This window comes from Eutrigla gurnardus (genome assembly GCF_963514095.1).
Source record: "Eutrigla gurnardus genome assembly, chromosome: 3".
NCBI lineage: Eukaryota > Metazoa > Chordata > Actinopteri > Perciformes > Triglidae > Eutrigla > Eutrigla gurnardus.
In genome coordinates this window covers 29851821-29869497 of record NC_139917.1, presented here as the reverse complement: position 1 = coordinate 29869497, position 17677 = coordinate 29851821, and the positions used below count along the sequence as shown (strand labels likewise).

At 44.1% G+C, this 17677-nt stretch overlaps 2 protein-coding genes across 2 annotated transcripts in view; one reads left to right on the top strand and one right to left on the bottom strand.

The window, feature by feature from the left end:
• Window positions 1-9132, bottom strand: part of LOC311011572 (solute carrier family 22 member 7-like) — a 31758-nt gene extending 22626 nt beyond the window's left edge. The window contains exon 1 of the mRNA XM_084006608.1: window positions 8278-9132. Within this exon, the coding sequence (XP_083862734.1) occupies window positions 8278-8637 (360 nt within the window). The 5' untranslated portion in view covers window positions 8638-9132. The remainder of the gene's footprint in view (window positions 1-8277) is intronic.
• Window positions 3039-5559, top strand: LOC311011352 (E3 ubiquitin-protein ligase TRIM21-like; the record flags this gene model as incomplete). The annotated part of the gene is made up of 2 exons (XM_084006259.1): window positions 3039-3189; window positions 3906-5559. Exon 2 carries the CDS (start codon window positions 3916-3918, stop codon window positions 5557-5559), a length of 1644 nt encoding a protein of 547 aa, XP_083862385.1. The 5' UTR covers window positions 3039-3189; window positions 3906-3915.
• Window positions 9133-17677: the final 8545 nt, after the last annotated feature.

Genomic DNA, 17677 nt, shown 5'->3' with positions numbered 1-17677 from the left:
CCCCACCCATACTGTGACTCTGCAGTTGGGTGGACTCTACTTTCCCGACATCGAAGCGGAGCGAGACTGTCTACCTGGATTAGATGGAGGTTGTGCGGAAAATTGAGAATGAGGAGCGCGCACACCGTCACACTCCCGCGCAAAATGGCCGGGCTGTTTACAAGGCCTGCATATTACTGGGTCCGCACGAGATGGACGGCTGCGCCAGTTTGAGTCCTGCAACCGTGCGATGCTTTCAGTGATCTGATTAAGCTGCTCTTGCTGCCGCTTTAGCATCTCTCTCATCTCGCTCACCTCAGACACTGGGGGTGAACGAACAGCACCACGATGGCCACCTTGAACACCATACTGGACACCGAATACAGAAGGGACCGAATGACTGCGGGCCCTCGCCCCGCTAGGCAAACCTTCACGCTCCCACTGGATCGCCTCGGCCCTGACATCGAGCAAGGTGCAATCAGGCTGTCTACGCACAAACTGCTTCAACTCACGACGCAGGGAACCCTCCGCCACATGCTCAACGAATTGGTCTCTAAGAAGAGTTTCGGCATTTCGCATAACAGTAGGTGCACGCTGTCTCACCTTCTCCACGAGACCCATCAAAGCGAGGGAGAACTCCTGAAGAGTCTCTCCCCCTTGCTGCTTCCTAGAGAAGAATGCCTCCTGCAAAGAGACATAAGACTCTGTACACCCGTATAGTTCCTGCAAAATAGCAAACAGTTTATCAGGGTCCTCTCTGTCTGCACAAGAGCGATGCTTGATCTCCTCCTTAGCCTCACCCTCTAAGTGGTCAAACAGAAAAAATGCACGGTCAGCCAAGGATAAATGCCGCGCCCTCATACATGCTGTTACCTCTTCTATCCACTCACTCAGCCCTATACCCGTCCTCCCCCTAAAGATTGGACACTTCCTATCCCGGGGTACAAAGACTAATCTCTCTGATACAGGGACAGTAGAAGTGGAGGGAGCAGTAGATGTCGCAGAAGAGGCAGATGATGATGCACTAGGGTTAGCCTGCTCCTGCCGCAGCCGCTCGTTGTCAGCTTTTAACTGTGCGACCAAGGCTTTAAGTTCCTGTAACTCTTCCCCCATAACTCAAACAACACTCACTACAGGTAAATACTATGGTGCAACTGCACTACCAACGCTAAACCTGTAGAAGGAAACCTCACCCAAACCGGCACAGAGATCCGCTGAGAACCACTGCTGCTTTGTCTTTTAGAGCTGATTAAAGTGCCTACAGGAGAAAACACAATATTAAGGCAACAAAAAAAGAAATGAACAGAAGAACGATAATAAAACAAACGAACACACGTCTCTGCCTTTATAGAGTTGATCCTGTCAACAACGCCAGGTTTGTGGCGAGCGTAAGGAGAACACCAAACACAGCAATATCAATTGGCCTGTGTTCGGGAGGATAGTAGGGCTGGCGGGATCCCACTCGTAACCCACCAATTGCAAACAACGCCACCTTGGGGCTTTCACCCAAAGATTTAATTACAACACTGATTTAAGGACACGCAAGTAAGCTCAACGAATTAGGCATGAGACGTGGTTCACAATTAATACACTTTATTCAATATTAAAACACTGCAGCATCGACATGTTATAAAAAGGACTATTCAAAGCTGAGGCTCGTTGGCGTGGAGAGACTAGTGAGGGAAGGGGTCCAAACAAAATATAAATCACCCGGGCGCGTGACAATCACACACACACTCACACTTTGTGAATAACTGAAATAATCCCAGGGGAGCACAGCACACAAGGAAGAAGGGGACACCACCACCCAGGTCACCAGCACCACCACCACCGGCCTCTGCAAAGGAACAGAAAGAATAGTCACAGTGAAACAACTTAATACAAAATAGAAGCTGGTCCAATTATCATCACACCAACTAAATATTAACCAAAATAAACCAACGATAAAGAAAAGAAAGAAAGTAGCACAAATTATATACAACCAAAAATAAATACCACCTGCCCTAAACAAATAAATTACACCAGTTAATTAAATCAATTTAACCAAACGGATATCAAAAGTCAAGACAGGTGGGGTAAAGAAAACAAATAAACAAAAACCAACTTAAGGTGTCAAAATGGAACTAAACACATGGCCATGAAGGCAGATTTAAGAGTCTCGAAGCTGCAACACAGCAGCGGCGAAGCTGCGGGCAAAGCAGCAGACAAAGCAGCGGCGAAGCTGCGGGCAAAGCAGCAGACAAAGCAGCGGCGATCAGCTGATCGTGACACTTATGTCACATCGATCGTTAGGCCCAATGGCTGTATCTCGTCTTGGTGGCCGGATTGGATACACATACACAGAGTGGTGAGGAGGAGAGACACACACGCAGCTACCAGCATTTAACCACTACCACTTAACGGGACCAGTGCACACCCAACGGGACACATCAGCTCAGCCGCTCTGACGAAAGTCAACACATCCGGACCGGAAGTGACGCGTCAGACGGGAGCGCAAAGAGAAAGTGCCGGGAAGAGCTGCCGTATTTATACTCGGTTCCGCCTACAATGAGTGGCTACCACTGGTGCTCAATTAATGACGTTGGTACAGCGCATTCTACTGCTACAGCTTCAAAATAAAAGAACGAAAAACGGAAAATGACTCGCATCCCGTTATTCGTTTTAAAAACGGAAAAGTTAAAGTTAACTGATATTAGATATTTTGTTCATGAATGGGATTCGGGGATGAAATAACAGGGCCGTTTTTCATTCCAGATTTGCCGTACGTCTTTTTTAATGACCCGGAAGGCGCTGTGTTATGCTGCGAAATGACCTGAAAGCCTACCTGAGACATTTAGAGGGACATTTAGAGGGAGCTCTAAAACACTGTTCACTGTCAGCGGTTGACTTAATGACAGCTGACACGTCTCTGTCTCTCTGTATTCAGCGTGCAGAGAGGTAAAAACCAGGTTTACACCAAACAGCTGTTTCCTGTGACCTCTTACGTCCTCGGCAGGCTTTGGGATGTTTACGGTGGAAACAACTGGAACAACTGGGAGGAGGAAACTACCTCACCAGCAGAGCTGCAGGAAGAGGCGGAGCGACGTCACACTCCAGAAACGAAAGGAAAGTTGGTCAGAGCGGCAGCAACGCAGCAGTCGAGACTAACCTCCGTTTGTTTCTCAGAAAACAAGATTCAAAGTGACGTCATCACGTCTTTCTTAAACACGGGTGAGTACAGCTGCTAATATTGACTCTTCCAACAACCAGCATGAACACAAACTAAAGCTTGACTCGGCAGGAAGTTCTGGTCGAGTCAGCCGACACACACAAATCGGGAGCGGCCGTGAAGTGATAAAACTTCCGGTTTCAAAATAAAGGCTAGCGTGAAATATAAAAGCTTTTTTTTTATATATATAAGATTTTATTCACAATAAGTATAAATCATATTGTGAATGTCTCTTATAAATTAACGTAATGCTCATTTGTAATAATGTTTAATCGTTTTCAGTTTCGGGGCAGACAGAGATGTCCTGCACACAAATCTATCAGTCCTTTTCTGGAATTATTGAAATAATTATTTTGATATCATCCCAAAGAAATCTCATAAATCTACATATTATTCTGTATACATGTAGGAGTTAAACTAAATACAAATCAATACTGCTTCCTCTACTTTTAAAGGTTTTTACACCAGAGGACCAGTGGGAGGCTTTTATTGTGAAGCAGCTAGAGGAAATGTTTGTCAGTAAGCAGAGCTTTGATAGCAGGGCTATTCTCCAATTAAACTTCTACACAAAATGATGTGTCATCGCTTTGTTTCTCAGCAAGTCAAGACACAGTATCACAGGACAGAAGAACAGTCATCACACGTGTTTCTTAATAATATATGATAAACAACTAAAGTGGTATTTTAAATGAAGCGTTTTTCTTTTCTTTCACACTAGGTGTGTAGATATGGCTGCTGCAAACTATCCACATTCTGAAGATCAGTTTCTGTGCTCCATCTGTCTGGATGTGTTCACTGATCCAGTCACCACATCATGTGGACACAACTTCTGCAAAACCTGCATCGATACACACTGGAATACTAACGACCTGTACCTGTGTCCCATGTGTAAGAAGGTTTTTAACCCGAGACCTGAGCTGCACGTCAACACTTTGTTCTCTGAGATGGTTGCTCAGTTCAGACAGTCAGCTCCACAGAAAGCCAGCAGCAGCAGATCAGAGCAGCAGGAGGTCAAACCAGGAGAAGTTCCCTGTGACGTCTGCACTGGATCCAGACTGAAGGCCCTGAAGTCCTGCCTGGTGTGTCTGGTCTCCTACTGTGAGACTCACCTGGAGCCTCATCTGACCACGTCAGGCCTGAAAAGACACCAGCTGATCGACCCTGTGGAGAACCTGGAAGGCAGGATGTGTAGGAAGCACGATAAACCTCTGGAGCTGTTCTGTAAGACCGACCAGACATGTGTCTGCATGCTCTGCAGCGTTTTAGACCACAAGACACACGAGTTTGTTCCTCTGAAAGAAGAATATGAAGACAAGAAGGCAGAGCTGGGGAAGACAGAGGCTGAAGCTCAGCAGATGATCCAGAAGAGACGACTGAAGATTCAGGAGATCAAACGCTCAGTCGACCTCAGTGAGCAAGATGCAGACAGAGTGATAGCAGAAGGTGTTCAGGTCTTCACTGGTCTGATGGAGTCTGTTCAGAGAGTCCAGAATGAGTTCATCAAAACTATAGAAGAGAAGCAGAGAACGACACAGAAACAGGCTGAAGGCTTCATCAAAGAGCTGGAACAAGAAATCTCTGAGCTGAAGAAGAGAAGCACTGAGGTGGAGAAGCTCTCACTCTCTGAAGACCACGTCCTCCTCCTCCAAAGCTTCCCGTCCCTGAAAGCTGCTCCACCCACCAAGGACTGGACAGAGGTCAGAGTTCGTCCACCATCATATGAGAGGACTGTGGTGAAAGCTGTGGCCCAGCTGGAGGAGAAGCTCAGTACAGAGATGAAGAAGCTGGCTGCTGAGTCTGAGCTGAAGAGGGTCCAGGTCTATGCAGTAGATGTGACTCTTGATCCTGATACAGCACATCCTGAACTCAACCTGTCTGATGATGGGAAAGAAGTTAGTGATGATGGTGTTTGGAAGAATCTCCCCGACAACCCAGAGAGATTTTCTGATTGTATTGGTGTCTTAGCAAAGCAGAGTTTCTCTTCAGGCAGATTCTACTTTGAGGTTCAAGTTGAAGGAAAGACTAAATGGTTTCTTGGAGTGTTCAGAGAGTCCATCAACAGGAAGTGGTTAATCCCGCTGAGCCCTCAGGAAGGTTATTGGACTATATGTTTGAGAAATGGAAATGAGTTCTACGCTCTTGCTTGCCCTACGGTCCGTCTCTCTCTGAAGTCTCAGCCTCAGAAGGTGGGGGTGTTTGTGGATTATGAGGAGGGTCTGGTCTCCTTCTATGACGTGGATGCTGCAGCTCTTATCTACTCCTTTACTGGCTGCTCCTTCACTGACAAACTCCTCCCATTCTTCAGTCCTGGTCTTAATGAAGGTGGTAAAAACTCTGCACCTCTGATCATCTGCCCTGTCAGAATAAACTAATCATTTATCTTATTTAATTTATAGAAATTAATCATTGAAAGGAACAAATATACAGTCTCATTTGATAGTGTGATATTAGTACTTTTACTTGAGTAAAGGATCTGAATACTTCCTCCACGTCTGTGGGAGCGTATGTGACGCAATTCATCCAACAATTTCACTGTTATTTTATTGTAATAAACATAAAAAAAGATGCTGAAATAACGACATGATGATGACAATATGTAAAAACCCCAAAGTCATGTTTTTTTAGGTCTGACTGCAAGACGACAAGCAAATAACTTAAAATGCTTATTTTCTGAATGGAGTCTGGTTGATGGGAGCTAGGCTACGCTAACATTGTAGCTGCTCCGTCAACACTTAAAATAACATCTACACATAAATACGGCAGAGACCTCGTTGTTTGTACCGTTGACAGTCTCTGGTTTCATCATAGTCTGGTCTCTGGACTCATGTGGACTACTATCTACACCTCTGGGAGACCACAGACCGCTACGATATGTTTAAGTCTCCATTTCTGATTCAGTGACGACAGGAGGAGAATCTCAATGAAACCATTGAGGAGAATCCACTCTGGGCGATGAAGCAATAAGACATGGAAGAAATGTCCAACAGAAGCTTTGATGAATGTCGACTGTCGTTATTAATGAATGTAAATAAAGGAAGAATGATTTCAAACTGGCCTTTGTTTGTTGGCTTTTGTTTGTACACCAGATTCATGTGAGACTTCATGCTGTTGTACTTCGTGTCGCAGAGCGCCGTCTCGGTCCGGCTGGTGTTGGAACTGGACGGCACTAATCTGGAGGGCAGGTCCATCCGGGTGAAGAAGAATTATAATAACAACAATAATAATAAACTTAATTTGTATAGCACCTTTAAAAATAAGAGTTTACAAAGTGTAAACGCATAGTGACCTGTCAATCAGCAGGTAAGCCCCGCCCCCTAAAGCATCCCCTGCTTTCTGGTCTGGTGGACTCTAAATGGACCATAATGTACTAAATGAACATCATGCTGGATTGAAGAAGACTTGAAACTAGAGATTGAGACCATAAACTCATGTTTACAATGTTTACTGAGATAATACATCAAGAGAGAAGTAGGACCATTTTCTCATAGACTTCTATACAACCAGAGAGGAGTCGCCCCCTGGTGGCCAGCAGAGAGAAGTAGGACCATTTTCTCATAGACTTCTATACAACCGGAGAGGAGTCGCCCCCTGGTGGCCAGCAGAGAGAAGTAGGACCATTTTCTCATAGACTTCTATACAACCAGAGAGGAGTCGCCCCCTGGTGGCCAGCAGAGAGAAGTAGGACCATTTTCTCATAGACTTCTATACAACCAGAGAGGAGTCGCCCCCTGGTGGCCAGCAGAGAGAAGTAGGACCATTTTCTCATAGACTTCTATACAACCAGAGAGGAGTCGCCCCCTGGTGGCCAGCAGAGAGAAGTAGGACCATTTTCTCATAGACTTCTATACAACCAGAGAGGAGTCGCCCCCTGGTGGCCAGCAGAGAGAAGTAGGACCATTTTCTCATAGACTTCTATACAACCAGAGAGGAGTCGCCCCCTGGTGGCCAGCAGAGAGAATGCAGGTTTACGGCATATTCCAGTCCAACAGTTATTTAAGATGAGAAATGAGAAAGAAGAAGTGATGTTTTGGTGTTTACCCGCGGTGGATGAATCTCTCTGGAGGAGAAGATCTTTGGGACGTCTCTTTTGTTTGTCCCCTTTCCTCCGAGATTATAGCAACAAACAAAAAAAGAAAGAAATTAAGACGTCTAGATTAAGACGAGACGTCTAAGAAACTGTTTAACCCTGAATAACCTGAATGTAAACTCGTCTTTTAAACTTCGGCCGGCTCTTTCAACATAAAAGCATCTCCACAACTTCAGTTTGTTCATGTTTTTTATTTTTTTCCTGAAGAGGGTTCGTCCTCTTTAAAATGAACAGAACATTCCATCACTTTCGTCCCGTGAAAGGTAATAAGATCTGATCTGTGAGTCAGTCAAACTGTCAGAATAAAACAGGAAGTGAAGCTGTTCTGCCTCTAAAATAAAAGCCTACATATAAAGTGGTTATTGCTTCCACTAGTGCAGTTTATTAATGCTTAAACATGATGACATATGTATCAACGATAACAACCAATCAAATCAACTGTCAAACACTGGAGACAACGAACATCGATGGATAAAAGCATGACTGGAACGAAACAAACATGAAAATCTGGTTGACCACAGTGATTGAATTTACTTTTATTCAAAAATAAACAATACATTTTGGTATTTAATAGCAGATCAGTAGATACAGTTTATAAAGTGAAGTGAGGCTTACCTGTCGGTAAACTGTTAAAAACCCATAAATATGTGAATATTCCTGAATTGGATTTTCATAAGTCAATTGATTACTGGTTGTAAATAAATCTTGTGCTGATGAATATTATGATGTATAACCGAAGCATGTTTCTAGACAAGTCATTCCAAAAACCTGTAATAATTACAGAAGCTTTTCTGTGGGTTTTTTGGCATATTAAAGGGGCCAAACATCAACTTTTTGCATGTTGCTTAAAATGCACAGAAAATGTGATTCAGGTGACTGACAATATTTTATTAATGGTTAAAACCCCAAAAAGTGTGCAAATCACATAAAAGTAATATAAATATAAAAATAACTGGGAAAACTGTAATTAGTCTCTGCTGGTCAAGAGCAGGCGTCTCCTTACCTCGGTGGCCGTTGTGGAGCTGAACTGTGATCGGTCGTAGATCCAGCCGCGTGGACAAGGTATCGTTCTGTTTCCTGCGCCGAGGTCGTAGGTCAGCCGGGGGTCGTAGACACTGCAGGAGCTGAGGGAGCCGTCGTCCTGAGTCCCGAGGACCAGCGGTTCAGGGCCCAGCGACGCCCCGCCACCTCCAATGCCCTCCGGGCTCCCCAGGGCGCAGTGGTGGGGCGGCGTGGCGGAGATGAAGTTGTGCAGGAGAAAGTGCAGGGGGAGGATGGCGCGGGGAAGGCACAGGATGGACAGGAGCAGGAACTGGAACCTGGAGAAGCCGCCGACATGGTCCAGGATCTCCTCGAACCTCATGGTGGTGATGAGTTCACTGTCGATCAGGGTCCGACGTCCGAAAACTCCCTCTCTCTCTCTGTTCGTCCTCTAATGTTTCTTAGTGTCTCTCTCAGCTCCTCGCACTTTGGGCGATCACAGTGTGAGGGAGGTGCATTATTGTGTGTGTGTGTGTGTGTGTGTGTGTGTGTGTGTGTGTGTGTGTGTGTGTGTGTGTGATTTCTGTCTGCTGACCTTCAGCAGAACAAACTGGATTCAGAGCAGACATCCAGCAGACACACAGAGAGCCTCTGAGGTTTTATTATAACCCAAAATATGATATTGTCCCAAAGCAAAGTAGGTTGTTGCCTAAACAAACAGAGAACTTATATACATTATGTTGCTCTTCATGTTTGTATGTCAAAATGTCGGTTCATGGAGGGTCAAAGTATGAAGCAGGATCAAACCTAGGCCACGTTTACACGTAGCAGAAACTAATATTCCCCCCTCCGTTTTCCAAAATAACATTGTGTTCAAAAGTTCTCATTTCCATCAACCTGCATAAATCCGCCGTCGAGCATCGTTATAACTATACCAATCCTATGGGCGGCAGTGTAGGGAGAAGGACAAAGCCATGCAAGCCAATCAGAATCCTCAGAATCAACAACAACGAATAACACAAGCAACTTCCTGTGAAGCTTGAGAACCTAAAACCCTGTTTCTCCCAGTTGACACGACAACACATAACCGGCGTTATCAGAAATCTCCACTTTGGCCGGAGTTTTTAGAAATAATCGTTTTCTGTGATAAAAACAGGGTTTTCGTGTAAATGAGAGGCCAAACCGGTGGAGATATCTGAGTTTTCCCTTTGTGTGAACGAGGCCTATACTAACGCGAGGAAACCAGCGGGGACCAGCAATCACACAGGCGGGAAACTGTGTGTTAATGGTGTTCTTACCGAGTACCAGGCCGATGATGGACAGCCCGCTGAGTGCCGCGCCGCAGAGCGCCCTATACACCGCGAACATGGCGTAGGAGTTGGAGAAGGCCGAGGCGACTCCAAACGTGGTGGAGGTGATGAGAGCCAGCAGAAGCATTGATTTACGCCCAAACCTGCAACACACACACACACACACACACACACACACACACACACACACACACACACACACACACACACACACACATACACACACACACACACACACACACACACACACATTCCCATAAAAAAACTCAAGATTAAAGTTGTACATATACTTACAGTAGTAAGTACAAAACCATAACGTTTTTGAAAGAAATTGAGTGATCATGTATCAAGACATTGGATTAGACTAATTATGGCTCCTTGTTTAATTTGCCCAAAATCATATACTATATAGATCCATGTGGAGTCTACAGTTACCACCAAACACACACACACACTTTTTGTACACTGCGGTGCTGATTCTGCACAAACAGGTGCTGATATTGAATCGTTGTTGAAGCCTCACATCTCTTCTGTGAGGGTTGAAGACGTAACGAACCCGAAGAACTCACTTGTCAGATAGTTGTCCGAACAGAATGGCTCCGAACATGACGCCGACGAAGAAATACGTAGCCAGAGCTTGATTCAGCTGTTTGTTTTCACACACCAGATCCCACTGCAGAGACACAGACATGTTAAAACCTGTCTCACACCTCCAGTGGACATTAGTGGAACTGCAGTTTAGAGGTGCATAACACACGATTGGAATATACTGTAGACTGTATAAGAGGAAGTGGACGTAGTCATGGTGACCTGTTGGTTTGTGGACCTGTCAATCAGCAGGTAGCCCCGCCCCCTAAAGCATCCCCTGCTTTCTGGTCTGGTGGACTCTAAATGGACCATAATGTACTAAATGAACATCATGCTGGATTGAAGAAGACTTGAAACTAGAGATTGAGTTTGAGTTGATTGACGTTCGATTAGTGGTTAATAATGAACTCTTCTGAAAGAAAGCGTTAAATTCCTGAGTTTATTACACACAGCGTTTTTGGTCACAGTCATAGCATCAAATAAATCTTTGTGCTAAAACATCAGGCTGTAACAACCAGTGTTGGGCAAGTTACTTCAAAAGCGTAATGCATTATTTATTACTTGTTACTGTCATTTCAAAGTAATTAGTTACATTACAATATTACTGTCTTTGAATTGTAAGGCATTACACTACTTTTACATTACTTTTGCATTACTTTTCTCCAAAATAAAAGGAAATATGGATTCTGTGTTCTCAATAGATCTTCTTGTGTTAAATAAAGCTCATTACACAGCAGGATGTGATGTGGTTTGGCATAATGACTGAGCTAGGCTTAAGGCTGACAAAAGTACAATATAATGTATAATATAAGACATTATAGAAATACTGTAACTTTAGGTATTCATATTGAAATCAATAGAGCTAGAGCCTACTGTAGATTGTAAAAAAAAAAAGTCATGACAAGATACACAACCCTTTTTACATTTCTATCCATGGACGTCGGAACTATTTTCTGAGAGGGGGGGCGGGATTTCTGTTGGGAGGGTCGGGGGAGAGACCACAATGATTAACGAACTAGACTGGATAAACGGTCCGCGTACGTTGCGGCCATCCGACTTTCGTTTTGTAGTCGACAGTAAAACGGACAACGAGTCGTTTCCCGTTTTTCGCTTCAAAATAAAAGAACGAAAAACGGAAAATGACTCGCATCCCGTTATTCGTTTTAAAAACGGAAAAGTTAAAGTTAACTGATATTAGATATTGTGTTCATGAATGGGATTCGGGGATGAAATAACAGGGCCGTTTTTCATTCCAGATTTGCCGTCCGTCTTTTTTAATGACCCGGAAGGCGCTGTGTTATGCTGCGAAATGACCTGAAAGCCTACCTGAGACATTTAGAGGGACATTTAGAGGGAGCTCTAAAACACTGTTCACTGTCAGCGGTTGACTTAATGACAGCTGACACGTCTCTGTCTCTCTGTATTCAGCGTGCAGAGAGGTGAAAACCAGGTTTACACCAAACAGCTGTTTCCTGTGACCTCTTACGTCCTCGGCAGGCTTTGGGATGTTTACGGTGGAAACAACTGGAACAACTGGGAGGAGGAAACAACCTCACCAGCAGAGCTGCAGGAAGAGGCGGAGCGACGTCACACTCCAGAAACGAAAGGAAAGTTGGTCAGAGCGGCAGCAACGCAGCAGTCGAGACTAACCTCCGTTTGTTTCTCAGAAAACAAGATTCAAAGTGACGTCATCACGTCTTTCTTAAACACGGGTGAGTACAGCTGCTAATATTGACTCTTCCAACAACCAGCATGAACACAAACTAAAGCTTGACTCGGCAGGAAGTTCTGGTCGAGTCAGCCGACACACACAAATCGGGAGCGGCCGTGAAGTGATACAACTTCCGGTTTCAAAATAAAGGCTAGCGTGAAATATAATAGCTTTTTTTTTTAATATAAGATTTTATTCACAATAAGTATAAATCATATTGTGAATGTCTCTTATAAATTAACGTTGATGAGCTTGGTGCGTTGCGGTGGAGATGTAATAGAACTCTCATCAGACACCTTTTATCTTTAGCCTTGTAGGCATATTTATTATATCAACAGGCGGGAGTAACGTAACGTGCTAACGCTCTCCACGGCATCACCACACAGGGAAAATAACTGAGACACCGGAACAGGTAGTGTAGGTGTCAGGTAACACAGAGGTAAAAACGACACTGCCCCCTATTGGACACGATGAGTAAGGGCGTACAACAGTACTATACTTAACACCCCCACTCGCTCTTAGCTTATTGTGGTACATTATTTTTGATAGAAAATAAAACAACAAAAACACATTTTGGCACACTTTATACTTTTCTTGCATTCTAAGTGCCAAACAAATACTGAGCAAACTTCTTCAGTTGTAGTTTAGTGGCTGGTTTTGTCATCAAGTCAGCAATCATGTTGTCAGTAGGACAATAATTCAAACATATTCTCCCACTATTCACAGTTTCACGTATGAAATTATATTTGATATCAATATGTTTGCACCTTTGTCGGTTTACTGGGTTTCTAGCTAATGCAATAGCTCCTTGATTATCATCGTAAACCTTGGTTTGTGCATACTGACACTTATCAATACCCTTGAGTAACTGTTGCAAATACATACACTCCTGTATGGCTGACGCTAAGGCCATGTATTCTGCCTCGCAGGTAGACAGTGCAACTGTTGGTTGCTTTCGACTCTTCCATGAAATGAGTGCACTTTTCTCACTTAAACTGACACAGTACCCTGTGGTGCTACGTCTGTCTGTGACCTCAGATGCCCAGTCAGCATCACTGTGGACTATTAGACCAAGTTCACCTGTGTCATCCTTTTTAAAACATAACCCACGGTCTGTTGTACCTTTAAGATACCTGAACACATGCTTTGCAGTGTTCCAATGCTCCTCACTTGGCTCAGCAAAATGCTGGGAGAGTTTACTGACCACATAACTTAAGTCTGGTCTAGTGCAAGTAGCCAAATAGATCAAACTCCCCACTGCCTCTCGATAGATCCGTGGTTCTTCCATTTTTACAGCATTTTCTGTGTATTCGAGTTTTGACTCGCATGGGGTCTCTCTGGCCTTACAATCCTGCATCCCAAATCTGGAGAGAATTTTGTTCACATACCTGTGTTGTGACATTGTGACTTGATCCTCTGACTGTTTAAAATCTATCCCTAGAAAACTGTTTAATTTCCCCAGGTCTTTCATTTTAAACCTCTCAGTGAGCATCACTTTGACATTTTTCACAACCTCCTCATTGTTAGCAGCAATTATCAGATCATCAACCCACACAATCAGAATCACTTTTTCATTTTCTTTTTCCCTTGTGTATAGGCAGTTATCAGCAGGATTTTGATCAAAACCGTTTTCAGTTAGATATGCATGCAACAGAGAATTCCAGTTTCGGCCTGACTGCTTGAGACCATATAAGGACTTCTCTAATTTGCATACTAGCTTCTCTCCTGTTTTTGACTTTTTCTCATAACCTTCAGGTTGTTCGAGATAGACCTCACAGTCAATTGGTGCGTGTAGGTATGCGGTTTTCACATCCATTTGATGTAAAACTAGATCTTCCTGCACTGCTTTTTGCATGACTACTCTGACAGTTGTCATGTCAGCAGTAGGCGAGAATGTTTCCTCATAATCGATGCCTTGTTTTTGGCTATAACCTTTTGCAACGAATCTTGCTTTATACTTATCTGACCCATCTGTATTACTCTTGAGTGTATACACCCACCTACCCCCCACTGCCTTTTTGCCTGGTGGCAACTGGGTGATTTTGAATGTATCATTCTCTTTTAGTGACTGCATTTCGTCATTCATTGCACTTATCCACTGCCGTGACCTGGTTGATCGTATGGCATCCTGGTAATTTTGTGGTATGTCGCAAACTGCTCTATAACATGCGTCTATACAAGTTACCAGCCTGTCTGCTGTGTCTTCCATGTCATATTCCTGTAGGTGCACAGGCCTTCTCCTAGCTCTAGGTGGGTTCTTTCTTCCCTGACCCCCAGCGCTAGACTGTTCACCTTCAATCTCAGAAACAGAAACATCCTCTTGAACACTTTGACCTGATGTATTTCCCATTTTTTCATCATCATTTTCCTCATTATCAAGGACCCTGGGGTGTACCTCTCTGTCCTGATACTCAGTGTGTGGTCCATGTGTTTGTGTTTCTTTTTCGTTGACCGTCTTGTTTGTGAATTTTACTAGCCTGTGTTTTTGGACCTTTTCTGTGTCTGGGTAATACACAAGATAAGCTGGGCTGTTCTTGTCGTACCCGATAAAACGACCCTGCTCACATCTAGGATCTAACTTCCCTTTCTCTTGTGTGTATGCGAAGCACACAGATCCGAATTCCTGAAGTTTGGACATGTCTGGCTTCTTGCCTGTGAGCATCTCATGAGGTGTTTTCTTTGTGCGTTTACTGTAACATCTGTTTCGCACATAGGCAGCTGTCTGTACAGCATAATTCCACATTTTGTCTGGTAGTTTACTGTCAAAAAGCATACACCTGCCCATCTCATAGAGGGTTCTCCAACCTCTCTCTGCCGTGCCATTTTGGTGAGGCGAATAGGGTGCAGATGTCTCGTGCTTAATCTTATTTTTGGTTAACAGTGCTTTGAATTCCTTGCTCGTAAATTCAGTACCATTATCCGAGCGTAGACATTTAACTTCCCCAAAAGGGGCGGAGTCTGCTAAGAACCTCTCTGTGGCATGTACTGCATCACTTTTGCATTTGAGGAAATATACAGTCATGGCACCTGAATAGTCGTCCGTAAAGGACTGTGCATATTTGTGACCTTCTAAGCTTGGGGTTCTCATAGGACCAGCTAAATCAGTATGGACCAGTTGTAAGGGCTCTGTAGCCTTTCTGTCTGGCTCTCTATTTCTTGTCTGTGTGAATTTACCCTTTGCACATATTTCACACAGCTGTGCCGGCCTGGCTGTACTGCCTCTGATTTCCATACCTCTTACCACACCCATTAATTTTTGTACATCCTCATAATTACAGTGACCCAATATTTCATGCCAGGTTTGCATGTCGTGGCACATATTGCATTTATCAACATTCTTCTGAACAGTTGGTAAGTAAAACAGATTACCACTCTCATGGAAGTCAAACCTGTCCCCTTTCTTGGTGGTCATGTGGCTGTCTCCCTTCTTGAATGTCACTGTCGTTCCAGCATTTGTTGCCCTCGCCACTGAGAAGATGTCGTGTGGGTAGGTTGGCATGTACAGTGCCTCCTGTAGCTGCGCTCTTTGTTGTCGTCCCTCGTTGTCTAGCAGATAGATCAGCGCCGTCCCTCTGCGTTGCGCCATCCCACTGCACCTGGTCCCATCAGCCAGCTCGATAGAATGGGTGTCGGGCTGGAATGTGTTGTCAAAGCTCTTGAACTTGGCGATGTCGTTCACAATATGAGATGTCGCTCCGGCGTCCACCATTATCCCTTTCTTCTTCACGTTGACAGGTGGCCTCTCGCTGGTTGCATGCTTGGCCATGAAACATTGATCCCCGTCGTCGATGTCCTCCTCTTCTTCTGCAACTTTTCTGGCTCCGTCTTTTCCCTTTTTCCTGCAAAGAGACTCTGCGTGTGTGTTACTCTTGCAGTGACTGCACCACACTTTCTTGGTACACCTGGTTCTGATATGTCCTTTTTCTCCACATTTGTAACACGTCAGAGTGGCTTCCCCTTCCTTCCAGTGTGTCTTGGTGCCTTGTTTGCTTTGCTTTGTGCTAGGCTTCATCATGGTCTTCATCACGCTGTCTGCAGGTCCGGTTGTCCTCATCTTCTCAGATTCTTCATAGACCCTCAGTCTTCTCTTGAAGTCCTTGAATGTCACGTTATCCTCATTTTGTGTAACGTGGACAGCCAGTGGTCTGAATGAGTCTGGCAGTCCATTCAAAATGGTGGCTACAAGCAGCCCGTCACTCATGTTCTCTCCTGCATCACGAAGAGCTGAAATTATATTCTCAGCCCTTATCATATAATCAGTCACAGTCTCATTGCCTTCCATTTGTATGGTGGTCAATGAAGTGTACAGGTTTAGAATCCTGGGCTTGCTCTTTCCAGAATAATGTTCTCTTAATAATTTCAAGGCTTTCCTTCCATCATCAGCGGCGTCATGCCTTATCAATGATAGGCTCTTATCATCTAGTGCATTCACTAGTTGAGCATAACAATCTGCATTCTTCGCTGGATCTGCAGCTATGGCAGCCTCGCTAGCGGGCTCTCTCAAAATGGTGTCTTTCAGCTTCAGAATGTGTAAACGGCTAAGGAATCGCGTTTCCCATAGATCATACTTATCTTCTGTTCCGTCAAAGACAATCTGCTGTTGTAGCGTTCCTGCTCCGGCCATTTTCACTTTTATTCTGTTTATAGTTCGCAATCTCCAAAACGTTGCTCAGGTTGTGGCTTGTAGAGTCCTCAATATTCGTGGGGTTCTCTCGGCGCCATCTTTATCCAGGCTCGTCTAGTAGCGTCTCTTGGCTAACAGTTCTTCTTACTTCTGTTACCTTGTTGTTGCTCTAGACTTGCGTTCCTGGGCCCATAACCTGATGAGCTTGGTGCGTTGCGGTGGAGATGTAATAGAACTCTCATCAGACACCTTTTATCTTTAGCCTTGTAGGAATATTTATTATATCAACAGGCGGGAGTAACGTAACGTGCTAACGCTCTCCACGGCATCACCACACAGGGAAAATAACTGAGACACCGGAACAGGTAGTGTAGGTGTCAGGTAACACAGAGGTAAAAACAACACTGCCCCCTATTGGACACGATGAGTAAGGGCGTACAACAGTACTATACTTAACAAACGTAATGCTCATTTGTAATAATGTTTAATCATTTTCAGTTTCGGGGCAGACAGAGATGTCCTGCACACAAATCTATCAGTCCTTTTCTGGAATTATTGAAATCATTATTTTGATATCATCCCAAAGAAATCTCATAAATCTACATATTATTCTGTATACATGTAGGAGTTAAACTAAATACAAATCAATACTGCTTCCTCTACTTTTAAAGGTTTTTACACCAGAGGACCAGTGGGAGGCTTTTATTGTGAAACAACTAGAGGAAATGTTTGTCAGTAAGCAGAGCTTTGATAGCACGGCTATTCTCCAATTAAACTTCTACACAAAATGATGTGTCATCGCTTTGTTTCTCAGCAAGTCAAGACACAGTATCACAGGACAGAAGAACAGTCATCACACGTGTTTCTTAATAATACACTCAACAAAAATATAAACGCAACACTTTTGTTTTTGCTCCCATTTTTCATGAGATGGACTTAAAGATCTAAAATTCATTCCAGATACACAATATTACCATTTCTCTCAAACATTGTTCACAAATCAGTCTAAATGTGTGATAGTGAGCACTTCTGCTTTGCTGAGATAATCCATCCCACCTCACAGGTGTGCCACATCAAGATGCTGATCTGACATCATGATTAGTGCACAGGTGTACCTTAGACTGTCCACAATAAAAGGCCACTCTGAAATGTGCAGTTTTGTCTCACAGCAAAATGCCACAGATGCCAC